At 36.5% G+C, this 20,023-nt stretch overlaps 2 protein-coding genes across 4 annotated transcripts in view; one reads left to right on the top strand and one right to left on the bottom strand.

The window, feature by feature from the left end:
• Positions 1–1,528: 1,528 nt before the first annotated feature.
• Positions 1,529–4,901, top strand: LOC1272654 (calumenin). 3 transcript variants are annotated; one of them, XM_061654172.1, is made up of 5 exons: positions 1,548–1,676; positions 1,832–1,865; positions 3,180–3,474; positions 3,618–4,139; positions 4,203–4,901. In XM_061654172.1, exons 3-5 carry the CDS (start codon positions 3,245–3,247, stop codon positions 4,426–4,428), a joined length of 978 nt encoding a protein of 325 aa, XP_061510156.1. In that variant the 5' UTR covers positions 1,548–1,676; positions 1,832–1,865; positions 3,180–3,244; the 3' UTR covers positions 4,429–4,901. The 3 variants fall into 3 exon arrangements, with proteins under 3 accessions (XP_311555.4, XP_061510156.1, XP_061510155.1); XM_311555.4 differs by lacking the exon at positions 1,832–1,865 and having other exon boundaries at positions 1,529–1,676; XM_061654171.1 differs by lacking the exons at positions 1,548–1,676; positions 1,832–1,865 and adding an exon at positions 2,203–2,875.
• Positions 4,902–5,134: 233 nt separating this feature from the next.
• Positions 5,135–20,023, bottom strand: part of LOC1272655 (LIM/homeobox protein Lhx6) — a 28,341-nt gene continuing 13,452 nt past the window's right edge. The window contains 4 exon segments of the mRNA XM_061654169.1: positions 5,135–7,574; positions 13,378–13,519; positions 13,614–13,992; positions 13,995–14,088. Coding sequence (XP_061510153.1) covers positions 7,128–7,574; positions 13,378–13,519; positions 13,614–13,992; positions 13,995–14,088 — 1,062 coding nt within the window. The 3' untranslated portion in view covers positions 5,135–7,127.

Genomic DNA, 20,023 nt, shown 5'->3' with positions numbered 1-20,023 from the left:
AGGAGAGCTTTCTCATTTCCTCTGTACTGTTGTATGGTTTCGCATTGAAGTTATGCATCGCTAGAACTAGAACGGCGATACGATTGTTTAAATACTAAACTCCAACGGAAACCACCAGCACTGAAGCAAGTGAGATTTGAGTAATGGTCGTTGGTGTTGATATCCACGTATTTGACCACACGACCATTCATATAGATTTTTGCTCAGAAAGTTAGAAGGCTATATAGGTCATGATAAGATGAAACTTGTCGAAACACATTGCAAGAAAAGGATAGCAATATAATGATGAGTTGTAATACGCCATCTATTGATGAAACCAATGAAGCTGTGAAGCTTTCATTTTTTTTTCTATGGATATTCAATTTTCCAGTCGTTTAAGCTTAATCTGTGGCGCTTGGGGAACTGCCCGGATAATCGACGTTCTACCACCGACAAACCGATGTGACACTTCGAACAAAAAGAGCTTCAAAAGTTGTCTCCTTATTTCAAATGAAAATACGTTAAACACTAGCGCCATCACTATAATGATTCGCTTACTACACTGACACAGAGAAGAAACTACTAAATCCCTTTTTTGTTTTTCTTCGCAAATTCCATTGCGTATTGTTTTATGTACTTCTAACATCTTTTGCATTGATTTGGAAACTTATAAAATGATTTTCCTGGGTGTTTTGTCCAATAATTCTCACAAAATCGTGCCTCACACTTCCTTCGCAATTTGTATTTAGAAAAGTTGTTTAAATCGAAGCAGCAGTGAACAGAGCTTACTTTGACAGAAGTGATCGCCTCACTAGTAAATGACAGTACAGGTGTCCCCCGAGATACGACTGTATTTGGGACCGAAAAAATGGCCCAAAGCAAAGCGTAAGTCGAAATAGTCGTATGTCGAATATCTGTCAAAGTTAAGTTTAAAACCGAAGTTGAAGAGGCGAAATCTATGATAACGTGATTTTTATTTGAAATAATGTTTGATAATGTATTAATTTTACACCGAAAGTCGTTTACGCGATATAAATATCAAAGATCGGCTAGTTGTAGAATCTTTTAAAATGTGTTTGCAACGGTTTTCAGCACATAAATTCAAAAAAATACATCAATTTCTTCTCACTGACAACTTTTAACTGTCAAAATCAAAATCGTCGTATCTGCGAATCGTCGTAACTCGGGGGACGCCTGTACTTGCGTGTGGAACACTTTTGTAACGCCAGTGTCACGTCGGTTTGTCGGTTGTTCTACTGTAGTTTTTTCATCGTTTTTTTGTCACGAAAATGGTTGAAATGCATGCAAAACATGTGCATTTACCTTTTACAAAACTTTTCTCCTCCGTATTAAGTAATAAACATAGAAAAATAACTTTATGAGAATTGCACGCAAAATTGACAAATATTTGAGCATTTTATTGCTCCCGTTGCCTTGCGCCTTGCCGTTGTATGGCAACAGCGAAATTCGCTCATCACCAAGATGTGTAGACTTTATATTCGAAAATGCAGCTTATTTTATTGCAGCTTATGTATCTTGGTCGCGGTTTTGACGCAATCTGTCATTCATCATCAGCACAATGTCATTTTATAAATCGTATGAGACCTCTACCTATTCATTATTCTTGTGTTTACAAATATGAAAGTGTCGTGATTGGTGAATAGAAAATTATTTCAATGTAAATTGCCGGTAGAGTTGTAAGTATTTACCTATTTACCTTTTTTTATATAATTATTCACTTGCATATTGGCAAACAAATATAAACATCTCAATGTCAAATTCGATATTAGCTTCGTTATGTTTAATTATTAGTCAAAAAATTCTCTTTTACTATGTTGTACATATCTTACAGTGAAAAAGTGGCGCGTTATTAGTGCTATTCATACGTAAGTGATATTGCAAATCTTTGAATAAAACATTTCCCTGTTCATTTTGTACAATGGCTCTTCGAAATGCTCAAGATGGCTTGGTATTCCACGTAGCGCTGGTTGTGCCGAATCGGTTGTTATTTTTATGCCACTAACACCATCTGGAATTGTGGAATTGTGAGTGAACTATTTTTCGTGTTATTTGCCTACACGGATACCGCCGCCTCCCTAGCGTTGTGTTCATCGTGCGCTACACATGGTTTTTCCATCATCCGGCACCACATGCAACAGATTCCCCCAGCATGCAGATGACTGGCACTGTGAGCAAAATGAATCGCCCCCCCCCCCCTACTCTCGTACTCTCAATCGAAAATAATGAAAGAATTTGTGTTGTGTTATTTTTTTTACAATTTTCTTTCTTTTGTCTAGAAAATATGGCTTAAAACACCGTGTTGCTTTGTAGCATTTTCTAAACAAACATTAACCTGCAGTAACATAAAAAAAGCAAGAAGTTTACAGCGAACAAACATTCAAAATGTTTGCGATTTGATGGAAGGAAACTGCAAGTTTTTCCCGTTACAGTGTACAGCAAGATACGCTTATCGCTCCAAGAGCCGGCAGTAATAACACCAATACAAACGGGTCGCATTACATCAGCATAGGCGTTCATGCGGTGAAGAGTCATATTCTGCTGCATGTCGCTTTGGCCATTGGTCGACCGATGTTTGAACCGACGAAGTTTTCTTCTCGTCTTGGTTTACTTCCGCATATGCTCATTTAACCCGTCTATCGTCTCCCGTGGACCGCCGACGCAACGTGGTTTATGTTTATTTGAAGAAGCAGTACAGAATTTAGTTTTAGTTCAGCATCCACACAAGGCACATCAGAACGGTGTTAATTCGGTTACACGTCCAGGCCTCATATATTTCGTTATTGTAGTGTCATTATGAATAGATTTTACTTATAAGAGGAGTTCTTTTCTGTGGTAAACCCCAAGTTCGTGTGACTCAATATAGAGGTTCAATATAGTAAGTTCTATTTCACATTATTTGCATCCTTCTGGTTATTGGACAGTCTTGATTTACGGGATATGACGTGGCCTAATTTTACACACTGTCGTAACGTTTATGGCGCTCTTTACTGAATGGTTCATGCTTAGTGATCTTTAGAATTGATATTAGTTATTTTTTCTGAAGCTGGTACTAATTGTTACTTTGACAATGCTCAATGGTTATTTTCGTTGTCGAATGCTGCACATGTAATTAAAAATGAAGTTTACACATTTCTAGTTCTAATGCTTGGAGATCATCCATTTTCTTTGGCCGTTTCCAGCATTCTTAGGTGAATTGAACGCAAACGGAAACTACACCAGAAAAAGTCCATCCTAAACAATAACAATGAAAACGATGTTCGTATTCGCAATGAGCATCTGCTTGTTGCTTAACTACGCCGTGTCTGCTATCCCAAAGCCGGAGGAAAAACGAGTGCTGGATCATGATCCGCTAAGCCATGCGCAACATTATCAAAACGATGAGCATAACAAACAGTACGATCACGAAGCATTTCTCGGCGAAGATGCTAAAACGTTTGATCAGCTCGAGGCGGACGAAAGCAGAAGACGCTTGGGGTAAGTAAACGCGAGCCGACGTACAATATGGTAAGCTTGGATAGATGGGAATTAATCGCGTAATCACGTCGCGCCGCGTAGCATGCATTAAAGTGCAGCAATTGTGTCGCTAATTGGTTAAAATGATTTCACTATTTCGCCAGACTCATCGTAGATAAAATAGACAGAGACAATGATGGCTTCGTTAATATGTCTGAGCTGAAAGCGTGGATTCAGTACACACAGAGGCGCTACATCGACGATGATGTCAACCGTCAGTGGAAGACGCATAATCCGAACAACACGGAGAAGGTGCACTGGGACACATACCGCAAGAATGTGTATGGATTCCTGGACGAGCTTGCGGCGCAGGAACCGGACCATCCGAGCGATGAACATTTTTCCTACCGCACTATGATGAAGCGCGACCGACGCCGCTGGAGCATTGCGGATCGTGACGGAGATGATGAGCTCACGAGGGAAGAGTTTACCGATTTTCTCCATCCCGAGGAAAGCAGTCACATGCGCGACGTTGTAGTAACGGAGACCATCGAGGACATTGACAAGGATAGTGACGGAAAGGTGTCAGTCGAAGAGTACATTGGCGATATGTATCGGCAAGGTGAACAAAATGAAGAAGAACCGGATTGGGTAAAACACGAACGCGAAACCTTTACCAACTTCCGGTACGTATGGTTACAGAAATAAGGTGCGAAACCGTCTTACATTGTTGATATTTTACATTGCAGTGACAAAAATAAGGATGGCTTCATGGACAACCAGGAGGTGAAAGATTGGATCACTCCGGCGGACTTTGACCATGCGGAAGCCGAAGCCCGTCATTTGATCTACGAGGCAGACTCTGACGCAGATGAAAAGCTAACAAAGGAGGAAATTATTGAAAAGTACGACCTGTTTGTCGGTTCGCAGGCGACCGATTTTGGTGAGGCTTTAACGCGGCACGACGAATTTTAGGCAAAAAGAAAAGAAATTATGATTCAAGTGTTTTCATTCATTCGTGACGAGATTGAATATTTTCGTATACGAATACATATTTCTTTGAATTGATATTTAACAGCGTCATGTCTTAGTGCGATTACGGAAGGCATTCGATTGCGACTGACAAATTTAACATACTCTTTTGTTTGCCATTGAAAAATAGCAAAAGCACTGCTGGTAAAGAAATGTAGTGAATAGGATTAATAATTATTTCTTCGAAGAATGAGATCTGATCATCGATATGAATATATCGTTCTATGGTTTTCTAACATTTAGTTTAACTATTAATATCTTTACATAGGTTTAACAAATCGTACCATTTATGTTCGCCTTACCCAAAAGCCTTGGGCAAGCTACTAAGATCAACTAAAAATGTGAAATATATTCAATTTGTAAACAAAATCTAGAAGAAAGCATGTTTATAATTGAATAAACAACATTGGACCGAATTAAGCGTTTATATCAAATTATTGCCATTAGCTGATCGCTCCTTTGCTGGCTACACATTGACAATAGGGTCGAACGACAATCAACAATCACTTGTGCAGAAAGGTGATACCTATAATGTTGTGACTTACGTGGTGTTCTTTCCGTGGTTCTTATTGTTCGCATTAAATGAACCGCCATGTCACCGCTAGTATGCTGTAAAGAATCGCATACAATTGGAGTCAATGTAAGCGAGTTTCTTCATAGATGACAATTTTATTGTTACTTTTAGATTGCAGTTATTATTGAAATCGTATTTACATTGGCTTTCATTACTATATAAGTGTGCGAATTATTGTTAGGTGTAGTTCTCAGGTCAAACTTGTTTTTACATCCGAGTGCAATGTTCTTCTTATAATATTCGATTTGTTAAAAAAAACCTTTTACACATTACCTATGCTTGGAACATGTCATTGCTACAGTGTCTTCCTTTTCCATCGTATAGTAATACATACTGGCACGACTATCCGCATAGCATGTTTACATGTTCTGTGTAAATCGTAATTTTATTTACGGGCTGCTACAGCTACTGCAAGTTTCCGAGGTTGTGTTTATTTAGTATTTTATATTAGTCTGCCTAAAATAGTTCTTAGAGTAGCTCTTCGCTTAGTTGTGATTTGAATTACGTGTAAAGCAAGCAAACTGTACATAGTCTGGTCATTTTATTTTCTAATCGTTTGCCTTTATCAAAGCAAATAGTAAACTGACGTTGCTTAAAACAAATACATACTTGGCGCCGTACTTCTGCTACTACGAGCATAGCATGAAATACTTTTACTACACCGCTGTACCTAGACAATAATTTAACAGTTTTTACATTACTATACACGGAACAAAATATGAATCTGGGATATGTTTAAAAAGAGAATATAGCAGAACAAAATGTGCAATTGATGGGATTAGGATCGAACAATTAAAGCAGTTAAGAAAAGAGGAAAAAACAATCAACATCGAAGATCAGTTTTGTCGTTAGAGTAGGTCGCGACATCTATTAGATAGACGCGTCAGTTTCTATAAGGTCGGGCGGACGTTCGATTCCCGTCCGGACGTTATTCCCATAGGCAGAACCAACTATCCAGTTATGCTGCGGTATTTTGTGAAGGAAAAGTTATTACACTTTTGTATTTCAACGTTACGGAGCGGCCAAGAGGTTTATTGAAGAGTCTGCCGAAATGAAACTGGCGTTGGTTCTTGTAAAACCGGACGCAGCTTGGTTCTCGTTCATGCACTACCTTACGGGTGCATAGACTCACTGACTATTCCGTCATGGTGTATAATTATGTCAAGTAAGTCTACATTAATCTGGTATCTCTGCGTAGATCGTATGCGCCAAAAACGGAGAGACACGTATCTGGAATGTTGACGTGCGTGAAAGTGGGAAAAAGAAATAGTTTGTTCTTCAAACTATTTATTCAACAATTTATTACTGCGAAATAATACATATGAATATTTCGATAACAGTGTAAAGTATTCGACATAGTTATCACTATGCACTGAACTTTTTGTCGATATAGTTTTATAAAAATAATGATAAACTAAGGAATGTAATGGGACTTAAAATAATGGGCCGCTGGAAAGTTTTCAACGGTACAAAAAAAATTAAAACATAATCAGCACGTACTTCATAATGCAGGACAGTCTTTGGAAGACCGAGATTAATAGAGTTATTGGTGATAGTGAGGGCGAAAGTCTTTTCGATTAATTATTTCCTTGCGTATGGACATGTGAAGTCCGTTGATAAACCTTTGATATTTATTATATGCCACCGGATTTGTATTATCTGCGGTACCGTGCTTTCCTATTATTTCGCCGTTACGCTGCCATTCGCCAGTGTATTGTGATAAGGCGTTCGCTATCATATTATATAGATAATAAATTGGAGCAAGAAAAGAAGATTGCATTCCTTTTATCTATAATGAAAAGCATAGGAACGAAATTGAGCCTATATTCAACCAAGAGAAACTCTTATTTAGTTGCTGTATTCCCTGCTATGAAAACTGTTGGCTCATCTAATTTGACTAGAACTTTCAGTACGTTGAGTACATAGAGTCGCCTTCCAATAATTACGTAAAAGTTTGCAACGTAAAAATGCACCAAACTTAACTTTTCCGTTACCGCGTTACTGTCGCAAACAAAAAACATTCTATTGTGCATCATCAGCACATTTTGGTAATGCCCGAAATCAAACGTCATTGATTGTTGGACATTTCGAACGTTTCTGAATCGGGACTTCCATAGCCGCTGGAACCATCGTCTCGATGTGGACCCGGGTTGCTTGGATGGTGATGATGATGCTGTTGTTGTTGTTGCTGCTGCTGCTGCTGTGGGTGTTGCGGCTGTTGTGTGGAATGTTGCTGCTGAAGATTGCTACTTCCGGGCTGGATTTGATGCATTGAGGACGAAGTAGCTGGTAAGCAGGATGGATGTGATTCGCACGTTGTTGGTGCTATCGACGTTGCCGATGATGTAGTCGCTACCGCAACTGTTGCAGAGGGTTGTTGTTGTTGAGATGGTGATTGTTGGTGCTGCTGTTGTTGTTGTTGGACCAATCCGGCCTTTTCTGCTACGTATGGAGATCGATTAATACTGGTTGGTGGCAAACGTCCGGCACTCGCGAGATGGTTTTCTCCAGTGGGCTACGGTTTTGCATGGATTTCGATTCATTTCAGACAACAGGCAGAGCGCAAAAGAAGGAAAAGAACAAAAAATGTACATATTTAATTAAGGCGAAACATCGTTAAACAGTTTTACATTATTTATGCTTTTATATGAGGAATGCAGGGATTGCACAAGAAATGGTTATAATCAAGGGAGAAAGAGTAAGAGAGGAGAGAGAGAAAGAGAGGAGCGAGAGAAAGAGAGGAGATAGAGAGAAAGAGAGAGAGATAGAGAGAGAAAGAGAGAGAAAGGGGGGGAGGGGGGGGGGGAGACTGCGGAACAATGCTATATATTACGAAGGAGTGCGAAAAAGGGGAGCTGAATATTAAATAATGGAAACGAACGAAAATGAGTAATTATAGGACTCGTTTTAATTAGGATTGTAAAATGTAAGGAGAGAAAGATGTGACAATATTTAAAAAAAGAACACGAATAAAAAAGTAAAAATTCTTTTTAAAACTAAATACTCAAATACGTGCATAATCTGCTAAAAATGCATTACATGTTTTTCTTTTTTTTTTGGAATTAGGGCAAAAGAAGTACTCGACATTAATCAATACTTCACAGCTTACACTATTTTCCTCCAAACTTTCAATTATTTTCGTAACACGAATCCTTTTTTTCCTCTTCATTTTCGCACGTAAATATGAAGAGTGAGTACTAATTATTTAGCGAAATGGTTTTCCAGTGTTTTATTTGACGTACGTTGCCGTGTACAGGTCCCTTCTTGTAGCTAAACACACACCGAGTTCCATTGCACTCCATTCCACTTTATCGCTAGATCTGTTCTCTGTGTATTCTAATTATAAATTTTTAATTATCTGCAAAAGATTAAAGATGCACAAGAAAAGTTATTATCCTGTTTATAATTAATTTTCTTTTGTGCTCTCAAAATGAAGGCGTATGCGCGCTAATTTGCGTTGAGCTTTTTAGCTTATGTTCACAATAAATGAGCGTCCGTTTTGTTGACCACTGCCATTTTATTCTTTTAGTTACCTATTTTACCCCGTTTTACTTTACGCCACGCGTATCATTGTGCATTTATTATTCTAAATCAGCTCTCTCGTACACATCTGACCTGTACACATCAGTAATAATTCGTTAAATAATTTGTAGCCATGACTTAAAAAAACATCGCTCACTTGAGCTTAATTGGTCAGCTTTGTTTTTTCATGACGACGATTTTTCGTTCTCGGTTCAAATAATTAGCTTAAAGTACTGCTACACATGCTACTAAATGACCAGTTGTTGGAAAAAATACCTTTCAGACCGAGGCTTATGGACCGAGCTGCAACAAGCTATGGAAACCGAACTCTACTACAAATAAGTAAAGTAAATTCATATATTATAGCATTTATGTTCACCATATATCCTTGAACGAGTACATTCACTCGCTGAATTTGTTATTATTTAAGAGCGCCGGCTCCTGCAAAACTGATTTATTCGTTTTAATTAATGATAAAAGTGCAACGAAAAACAGTCACAGCGTTGACAAGCGTTGCATACCATTTTGGCAAACGTTTTGGTTGGTCGTCTGTGGATTTGTTTCGTAAAATAAAAGAATAGTACTGTTTTTTTTTGCTCTCAGTCAATCTCAGAAATGGCTTCGAATTCATTGGCACAAAAAACGAGCAGGTTATTTAGGAGTATATAGGAATGGGAGACAAAGGATCTGTGATAGGACTGCATATGGTGCGGTCCTGCTCTGTTACAAAATTTTAATTAAATTCATTAAACATATTTGTTGATTTCTCTTGCCCCATTCATCCTTAATTTACACATTTTCAAATGCCTCCAACCACGACCATTGTGTGATTTTATCCGTCCATTAGTGTGTGTATGTGTGTGTGTGTGTGTGTGTATATTCCATTTTGTTCCTACATTCAACGCATCTATTTACGACAGTCTTTGTAGATGGTGTACGTCATGAATTTACACACACATTATTGAAAAACAATTTGAAAGGGTTTCGCTTGAACAAAGTTTAGAATGTTATATTTTGTCTTTTTTCTAACTATGCATTAGTGTATATTTGCCTGATATGATCAATATTCAGTTTTTTAAATTTAGGTAATTAAGATATAAAATAACATGCTAATGCAAAATGCATACAATATTGATCTGTGCATTTAAGTTATGCATATCTGCTATCAAACTCACTAACTCACATGTGCCATAATTTGTTACTGGATAGCTAATCAAGAGTCGTGTTGTTTGCATATACCTAATTATAAAGTAAAAACGAACTTCCAACAGTCCCATCACACGTAATGCTAGTTTGATGTTTGACCTCATCGCGCAGAGAATGTCTTGTTTATGAAAGTGCGGTTTAGCACATCACCGAAAACCAAGTCATAAACTACTTCAGGTTGCAAATTGCTTGAGATTCGCCATAGATTTTACGAAGCGGCAAAGACGAGCAAACTAAAAAAGCAAACAAACCAAACAAAACATGACCCAAGGGCATGTATGGTTGTTCTGCGTCATATTTTGCAGTGCTCGCTGACACTGCTTTGTGTTGAAAGGCCATAACATGATCTCAATCATAGATAACAATGCAGTTACACATTTTAAAATAGTTCATACTTTGAAGCTTCTACACTTTTTGCCTTGTCTATTCTCTTTCGGCGCTAAGGATATTCTTCAGCCATAAGCGACGGATCGTTTTCGCGTGCCGGCATCAATACAATGGTTGAGCTGATGATTCAACCGCTCCGTACGCAAAAGTGTATGTCGGATGGTGTTAGCAAGTATGATGGTATGATGGTGCCACATGAAAGTTTTCACAAATGACCCATCTCTCTAAGTTTACTGAGAAACGTATCCAAATAAAATCTAATTATAGTAAATTGTATAATTTTCTTCTACATACGTCAATAGTTATTCTTGTCGTTTATCCAATAGAGAGAGAGAGAGAGTGTGTGTGTGTTTTTGGTGCTTGTTTTACAACGAATTCACAAAGACGTTGCGTTGCTTATGGAGAAATAGAGCCGTATCAAACGTATATCTGCTATCCATAACAGGCTAGTTATGTTACATACGAGCTTTGGTAGATCACATGTAACCTATGGCTTGTTTTATCGGTAAGCACGAAAGCAAATTGTATAGCTCCTGGGTGCATCAATACGATAATCAACCACTGTGGTATCTAGGCAAAACGTTAGTAAGCCACATTGTACTGAATTTATAATTTTAGTCTTGACGTTAGAAACTATAGTTCACTTTGCTGCTTTGGCTACGTTTACTTTATGTGGCCCTGTTTGTTGGTACCAACAGTTGTTTTTTTTTGAAATCATCCTTGTTAATACGACAATTATATTAATAATTGAAAGTTGTACAACAAAAATGAATTTCAGAATGAAATTAAATGAAAATTAGGGTTTTTATTTATTTTGAAAATGAAAACTACAAGCTTAGACACACTCCAGTTTCAACATACTTGTTATTTTACTAGTAAAATATTTCAAAGTCGTTCGAAGAAGTATCGTTAGAACCAATTGTTCAAGCGATATAAATATTGCACTCTTTAAATTGACAACAGCCCTATGCGATGCACTATAAATTTTCAAAAGAAATTTAATGAGTTATTTTCTTCTAAAAGTATTATTTGTTTTTTATTTTATAATATTTTCATTTTGTGATGATATAAATAGCGTCTGTTTACATTTAATTTTTTGCATGTCAAATAATCTTCTAAAGTTATAGCGATTGCAATGTTTGTTCCGGTAGTCATGATAACATGGGGGACAATTAGTTTCAGTTAAACTATTTAATACAATTTTAATGTATGTTCCTGAATGTCAGAAATCATAAATTAATAAAAAAAACTTCTTCTTCTTCTTCTTCTTCTTCTTCTTCTTCTTCTTCTTCTTCTTCTTCTTCTTCTTCTTCTTCTTCTATTTCTTCTTCTTCTTCTTCTTCTTCTTCTTCTTCTTCTTCTTCTTCTTCTTCTTCTTCTTCTTTCGCTTTTTCTTCTTCTTCTCCTATTTTGTTATCAACATATGGCGTCTTGTAAAATAAATATAAATTTATTATTTTCCCCAACTAAAAAAAGAAGGTTATTTCATATGTTTCATATGATATTGCAGAAAATAATGTAAATAGTTGTGGAATTGAATACTACTTCGTTTTTTATCTATGGAATTTTCATATTTGCGTTTTTGTGTAATTTGCAAGCTAAACATTATCAAAAAACTATATTTTGTATTCTTTTCACTCAATTTCATTTTGAATTTTAATTTTAATTTAGAATTTTAATTATTTAATTTAATTTAATATTTAATTTTAATTATTATTTAGAATTTTAATTTAATTAAAAATCAATTGAAAATATGAAATCGTTTCCTTTTTTGGAAATATTTTTAGATTTTATTCAATTAATTAAATAGATTTTATTCAATTAATACTAATTTTATACCAATAATACCAATAATACCAAATTACACATATTGTATAGAGTAGATATGTCAAACTGGCGTCCCGCTGAGGGTTCTGTATGCGGCCCGCGACGCTACGAAGTTATGATTAATCCAGTCTGTATTTGAAATGGAATACCTTTAGCACCGATACTTTAAATGGACGTAGGAATATTCGGCACACGAAAGGATTTTGTAGTTAACATGTGGCCCTTGAGCATGAGACCATGAATAAATGAGTTTGACACATCTGATTTAAAGGGTCGGTATGTGGGTTCATTCATAAATCACAGCGTTGAATTGGATTGTTCTTTTTTGTTATACGAATACTAAGAATATTATTACTTTAAGTTATGTGTGTTCTATTCTATTTCCGGTCGTTGGTTTCTAATATTTTGAAATATTTAAAGGTATCTTGGAATTACACAAACATTCTTTTTTTTGTTACACAATTTGGGTTGATACACTAGCATTTTAAAACAAATGGTACGTAGATTTTAAAGCTGCTGTAATTGACCAAAGAAGGAGCAGAATCAACATTTGCGTCCCCATGCCGTACTCGCTACACATAGGCTGAAAGACGCAACTGCAGCAGGCCGTAAAGAATCCAGTTTATTTTGAAACCACGTGTTGATGAAATATCAACGGGGTAACGTTCAATCACGTTTTATAGACATTTTGGGCGTTGCTGTTACAATCTTTTGAAAGCAGGCACAATAAACGTGCTTCCAGATGTCAGTTATATTTTCTTGATGACACAAATCGGGCAACCAACAATACCTTCGGTTGTTTGTAATGCTCCATTTATTGTCACAGGCGTGATATTAAACTCGTAACCAAGCTTTACGGTGTCTTGCCGATGCCGCGCGTAAATTATTTCCAACCATTACACAAGCACCCTAAAAAGCTACTATTCGTTTGTCATACTTGGGATCCCTTGCACACCGTCATTATAATATTGAGCTTCGTGTATCATCAGTAGTGATCAGGAAGCGATTAACGATAAACTAAATCTAAATAATAACATGTTTATAACAGCAATGCCTGCAATGTTTAAAACTCTTATGATCATAATGCCTAAAGGTAGTCATCCCACAGGTTACTGGCTCAGCGAATATGAGGCTATTAAATCAAGAAATTCAGTTACTGCCCATTTTATAGCTACACTTATACCACCGAATGATAATATAATGTAAATAAGGAAATAACACTGTAAACAAAAAAAATGAATATGGTATGTCGGATTAAAAAAATCAGTAGAGGTAACAAACGCAATGTGAAAATGTAACATAGAAAATGTAAGCCATGATGTATGCGGGATCATTCAAACCGGGGAGGGATTCATCTAAGGGTGTTTTGATTTTACCTGTAAATTACTAACTTGCCTCCGAATATGCGCCAAGCTAGACGGATTACAGGCCATACTAGCAAACACCAATCGCTCTTCGTAGTCATATTCGCATAGAATTTTATTATCACATAAATAGAAACGATCGCCAACACAGAATCTGGTATGAATGAAAAGAAGAAAAGGTTAATATATAAATAGGGTAAATTGCTTGCTAGTATCGAAGTTGCAAAAATGATACCTCTCTTCCGTACCTATGATTGCACTGTTGGCATGCGAAGCATTCTAGATGATAGACATTGTTTTTGGCACGCATTACCATTTCGAATGCCGGTATCACCTTGTTGCAAGCGGCACAGTATCCAGTCGTGCCGAATAGTCTAAGGTAGTCTCGCTTACATAGGATAAGATTCGCTTTAGTATACAATGTTGAGCCGACCTCTCCCAGGCGGCAATCACAGCAACCACACTTGAGGCAATCTTCGTGCCAGAAGATATCTAGTGCTTTCAATAGAAAGCGCTCGGTTATACGCTTCCCGCACCCGGCACAGTCCTTGGCTAAGCCGGTCGCGGCAACCAGGTTTGCAGTGGCTGAGACCGACGATTGGATCGTAGTGGCGGGTGTATTAGGTGTAACTGTCGTGTGTCCCATTGTTGTTGCTGACACGCTGCCGGAATGGTGAGTTCGAATCGGCTGTACATTGATTGTGTGGTCGTTGATTGATTCCACTGTAAGAGAATAAGAATTTAAAAAAATACTTTTTAATCAAGGAGTTCGAGAGTGATTAATTAAGTGATTGTAAGTTATGTATTTAATTAATTATTTATTTACTTAAATTGAATATTATTTTCGCCTATTATAGTATAATGTCACTTTCCACAATCACTTTGTTTCAAAAATTCTAAACGGCTTTATTTTATGTTATTTGTAAACGAACAATCATGTATGAAAATTTAAACAATGGTTTTATACGGCATTTGTTAAACTGTAACAACTTGTATGTTTTGCTTATTTATGTGCATTTGTTCAATGCTCGAAACCTATCGGAAACGTTCTGTTTAAGCACACACAGACCATTTCGTTTAAACGCGCATTACCTAAACTGAATATCTTGAATCCCCGGTTGACTAAAATGCTTACAAGCGAATAATTGCAACCAACCAGTTTCCAATCTTCTGGACGTTACGTACGTATCCGGTTCCGGCTGTTGTTGCAGGATATGGAGGTTAAGTGCGTGTGTCACACAATCCTTATCTCTTCCATCCTCCTTCTTTTAGCAAATACAATCAGCATTTCACTTTGAGACGACCATCACAGCACAATTGCGACATCCTTTTCCGTTCATCCGGTTCAGTATCGGACCGAAAATCAATTTCTACTATCCTGAATTCGATTCGGCCACGGTGCACCCTTCCCTTCCGAGTGTGTGTCTCTGTGCACAAATTCATAAATGTAGATAAACTTTTTCAATCAGCAGAAATATGATTGCAATTTTTATTACGACCTGATCCGTTTTCTGGTATTCCTTTTGTAACGTGTGTTTGGGTTTTATTCCGTGTTACTTGTTTATACTGATCCGAGTGTGTTTAAGGATGAGATGATTGTAAATTGCCGGCAAAACAGGAATTTTGAATCAAAGGAAATGGCCAATCATATATAGATTTCACATAGTAGAAAGATTTCAGATTGCTTGAGAAATAGTTTGCCTGAATTGTATTATATGATTGATTGATTACATTTAAAAAATTACAGCTATTTTGAAACAAGAAATATGTTTCCTGTTGTAGATTATGCAAAAAAAATCATTAAAAACAATCTTTTTTTTTTTCATTTATGTTTCAACACAATGCTTATTTTTTTCTTTTTCTTTGATACAACAACTGTTGATGGCCAAGCCCTGTCTGTAACCACCGTATTGGGATTGGTTTTCAGAGACTTATTGATTACCCCATAGCAGGATAGTCAGTCCTATACATGAGGGCTCGGTCTTTTCGGGGCTTGAAGCTGCTATAACGGGCATGTTGTTAAGTCGCGCGAGTTGACGACTGTACCATGAGACTGGCTCGAACTATACAATGCATATAGTTTACGGAAAATGTGTTAAAAATATAAGAAAAAATAAAAGTATTGTTTCATGGCAATGTGAATTTCAGCATCCAAAGATTTATTTTCCATCCTTTCCGTATAAAATTAAGAGGTGTAGTTTTCCTGTTGATGTATTAAAAAAAACATCAAAAAAGTAATTGTTATTGGCTCCCTGTCCAAAGTCTATCGAAATGAAACAAAATGCCTTCTGTCATAATCTCATGCGAGCAGAAACGTAGCGATTGAACGAAAAGGAATGAATAACATTTATTAATAATCCCATCATATCTTGTGTAAAACGCAAAACCAGCTCACTGCTGCATTCGGCATCGGTTCGATAAGAGAAAATCAGTCATAGCATAACATTAATGCTACAAGCTAAACAGAGTTATCAACTCACATGTGTGCTTCTCATGTTCATATGGTTGAGCATTTGTATTGTATGCGATGTGAAGGAAAATTTTAGATCGTAGCTGGATTGTTAATTGGAAAAAATAAATAAAATAATACTGGTAGATAAAGAGTTGAAGATAAAAGATAATTCGACCACATCGACATGGATATTTGATTTATTTCGATAAAAAGCACATTTGTGAAATAATTTGTTAACAATAATCAAACCATCTGCACAGGATATTTTAAGTTCGCAAATAAAATGAAAGAAACACAAGTAGTTTTCTAGGGCTTTTTAAAACATTTTCTAAAACGCCGCAAGCTGTAAGCGTGAATTTGTTTTTGACCAGAGTTTTTCACCGTACCGTAATGTTCATTTTTAAGTTCGGTTGGAATACAGATGGGATGCATTTTCTTCCTTTATTTGATTCCGTATGGGATGAAATTATTTAATTAAAATCCCGTCAAGTGCACGGTGCTGGTGTCAAAACGTCGCGATTTTGTAATGATTAAAGAGAAAAGTAATTAGCATTAATTGCATCCTGGCCAATGAATATGTAATTAGGTAGAGGATGTTTTGTATTCATTAATTAGCATCTTATATGTAGCTGCAAAAGTTTGTTCTCTTATGCGTACAGACTTCGAAGTTAGATGGGAATACGTTTTCGATATTTCACCCCTTGCTTCGCTGGCATTTTTTTTTCGCTGTATTTCATTTAGTAATCTTATTGTCACTTCTTTGGGTGCGAATAAAGGAAGGTTTCTTGTATTTTGTTAACTAAACAAAAACTACATCTTAACTTGTTTTTCTTCAATAGTGCTTTTTCCTGCACATGCACTAGACAAGATTGAAAAAATGGAAAGTATATTATGTCCAACAACACAGATTTTGCAGTAACTGGTACACCATTTTGCAACGCCCGATAAGCGTGCTCTCTATTGCACGGTATTGGTGTTTATAACGTAAGGAATTAATTAGCCGTGGGAGTTATGCCCATCTTTTCACTGCCACAGGCACAAAAGGTCCTTTGAATGGTATGTGTTCTGCAAATATGTCCAATGCTATGATATGGAGGGGCGTTTATGTTTGTTGGAATGCGGCAAAACTTGGCTTTCCTGTTTCTTCGTGCAATGAACTGATGTTTGTTTTGTGTTTCTTCGCATACTTTATGTATATTTCTGAAATAATTTCAGCACCGGAGCACAGCTGGCTTGTTGGCATTGCTTCCCTATAATCATCTGTAAGCTGGTAGGAATGGTTGGTAAGGTTCTATAAATTTTAATTAGGCTAACGTTAGCAATTATTGGGATAACTTTGGCCATAGTGGGGATTATTGTTGCTGACGCTGTCCAACGCAAGACTCAAGAAATGGTTTCGCCTCGGTTTGTTTGCATTGGCCATGCATAGTGCTTGCTAATTGACTACAAAATGTTTTCTAAAGTGATGACGTAGCAAATTTACTTTCGGGGAAAGACAACAGATCGCTACTTTCAGCTCTTAATCCAATGGCGGCTAACAATAGCATTTCTAGCATTATTTTTACATGATAGCTTTAATAGTGAGTGCTTTGTACTTATTTCGTGATATGGAGTAGTTAAATATTTTCATCTATATTAAAATAAATTTTAGAAAATGTTTATAGCCGTTTGTTAAATTGAAACTAAAATAATTATGTCGTGGCGGTTTATACAGACTACATCGACTTCTAAGTACCATGCAATCGAATAGTCGATTCTTGTCATGAGATGGTCCAGTATTGCAGCAGCGGCACGTGTTTTGAATAGACCGGGTGTCTTAATAAGCGTTTAAATATTTTTGTTAAAATAAAGCAATCAAGCAAATGGTATGAAAAAAACAACATCAATTTGTCACTAATGATGCAGGTTCGACACAGTACTTTGTGAGTTTACACTCAGCATAAAAAAGTGCGGCGCAAGCTTCCCTAAAAAAATAGATTCCTTCGAAAATAGACCGATTCTCTGTATGTTTGTGTTTCGACGAAGGATGAAATCTCGTATGAAATGAAAAGTGCAACAACAGCAAAACTTTCTCTGAACTTATTTTCAATCAAATGGCTGCACCGCAGTAGCGTGCCACGTTTGCAAACGCTCGTTCTGTTGCAATTTGCTGAGCAAACGTGGTACAAACGATCTATTTCATTGGAATAGTAAATGCTTCATATTTTGCACTATATGTGTCTCCTGTATCCTCTGAATATCTCTCCATGATCGAAAAGGATATACTGCAAAACGACATTCAGAGAATCTTGTGACAAAATGCATGAAGGATAAATTTCACTGTTTAAGGCCGCATACTGCAGGATAAAGACAATGGGAAGAAACAAGTAGAACACATTTGAAGTTTCATTTTATTATATGTTCGCTTGTATCTGGACGCAGAGTGTTCACAGTAACATAGAGCAGAATTTATGTAACATATAGCTGAGAAACTAAACAAAATTAATTGATAGACTCACAATAGTTGTTGCACCAATCATCATCTTCAAAAAAAAAAAAAAAAAGAGGAAGAATGAAATACAAATGCTGTTATACTGTTTAAAAACCAACTAATCGTGTAACTAGTTATGTTGTTTATTACAGTTATATTGAGGTCCTAAATCCGTTTTTGTTTTGTAATAAGTTGAGTAATAATAGTTTAAAAAATTGGAAATAAACATGCAAATTCGTAAAATACCAGTGCATACAAATCATACATTAACATGTTTTTATTTATCTCTTCTGAATTTGAAGTAAATTGCCAAAAACAGTTGTCACTGTTATGGTAGCTGCTGAATTAAAATAATTAGAATTAAGTATTACGAATAACGTTCAACGCGTTTTAAAGCAGCTAAGCACATTGTATTGTGTATGGATAGAATCCGGCTTGACCAAAAATGTCTTTAAAATAATAAATTACATGATATTAATGAAGTAGATTTATTTGCCCTATTCAATTTAAATGTATTATTTATTTATTTAGGTATCATTCATCACACACACACACACACACACACACACACACACACACACACACACACACACACACACACACACACACACACACACACACACACACACACACACACACACACACACACACACACACACACACACACACACACACACACACACACACACACACACACACTTTTGTTCCCACATAGTTTACATGCTTGGAAAATACAGATATGTCGGAGAAGCACCTCTTCATAATCTTCATCGTCGGCTAAAGAGTTTGGGCACTTTTTCACTGCAATGCGAAGCAATCACTGCACATCTTCGTGCGAAGTTGATGCTTAAAATGGGCTCTTATTTTTATGCTTCGTTAAAGGATAGCTCAGGGCGCGTCTTTTGCGTGACTCTTCAACTGTCTCTCTATCTTCCACTCGTAGCTGTTCGTTAGAATGGTATACATTTTCGCAAACAGCAAAAGAAGAAGAATGGACGGTGCACCCGAGGGTATTTTTGTTTTAATGAGTTTGACCCTTTGGGAAGAGTTTTCAAAGTTAACTAGCCCCATTAGTAAGTTACCAGTTTGTTATTCATATGAGCATTATTCAGCTTCTCATTACTGTTATTTACTTCAATTATGACCATTTTTATTTTTTATAGTGTGCAAACGTTTACAAATGCGAGGCAAATATCGTCACAGCTGTACAAGCTGTGGATGAATTCACGTTCTATCCAAATTATCGTCTATTCTTAAAAAAAAGAGTGGTATTCAGTGTACGTTGCTCATATTTGCCTTTGCCTGAATTATTGCAATGAACATGATTATTTATAGAAACATTTACATTTTACATTCAATGATTATCACGGCTATTATGTGACTCGATTGTTAGAGAGGAAGTAACAAAACTCATATCTGGTATTACAGTGCTTCCGAGTCAATTTCCAATGTGCACAACATTTTTCATTGCTTGCGAGATGTTTTTCAAAAGCTATCAAATAAAGGATTTTCCAATTCACTGTCGAATGTAAACATTGTTATTCTCCGCTTGCAAGATGTTAATCCACATCAATCTGACATTTCATTTCCACCACAATAATTTTTAATTTCTCCCGCATTATTTTCAACACGAGCCAAGCTGGATTGAATTTGACAGTTCTTTATTATGTGCTGAAAATCATGTGTTGAAACTGAAATTTCATTTTGAAACAAATAAACCATTTGGCAGCTGTTGA

Source organism: Anopheles gambiae, chromosome 3 (genome assembly GCF_943734735.2).
Source record: "Anopheles gambiae chromosome 3, idAnoGambNW_F1_1, whole genome shotgun sequence".
Taxonomy (NCBI): Eukaryota; Metazoa; Arthropoda; class Insecta; order Diptera; family Culicidae; genus Anopheles; species Anopheles gambiae.
The sequence above is the reverse complement of the archived record's forward strand: the minus strand, read 5'-3'. Positions and strand labels throughout refer to the sequence as shown.

Coding starts and splice junctions, on each gene's coding strand:
- LOC1272654 (XM_311555.4), top strand. CDS start 3,245: ATGAAAACGATGTTCGTATTCGCAATGAGCATCTGCTTGTTGCTTAAC. Junction 3,475..3,617: donor GAAAGCAGAAGACGCTTGGG/GTAAGTAAACGC, acceptor CTATTTCGCCAG/ACTCATCGTAGATAAAATAG. Junction 4,140..4,202: donor GAAACCTTTACCAACTTCCG/GTACGTATGGTT, acceptor TTTACATTGCAG/TGACAAAAATAAGGATGGCT.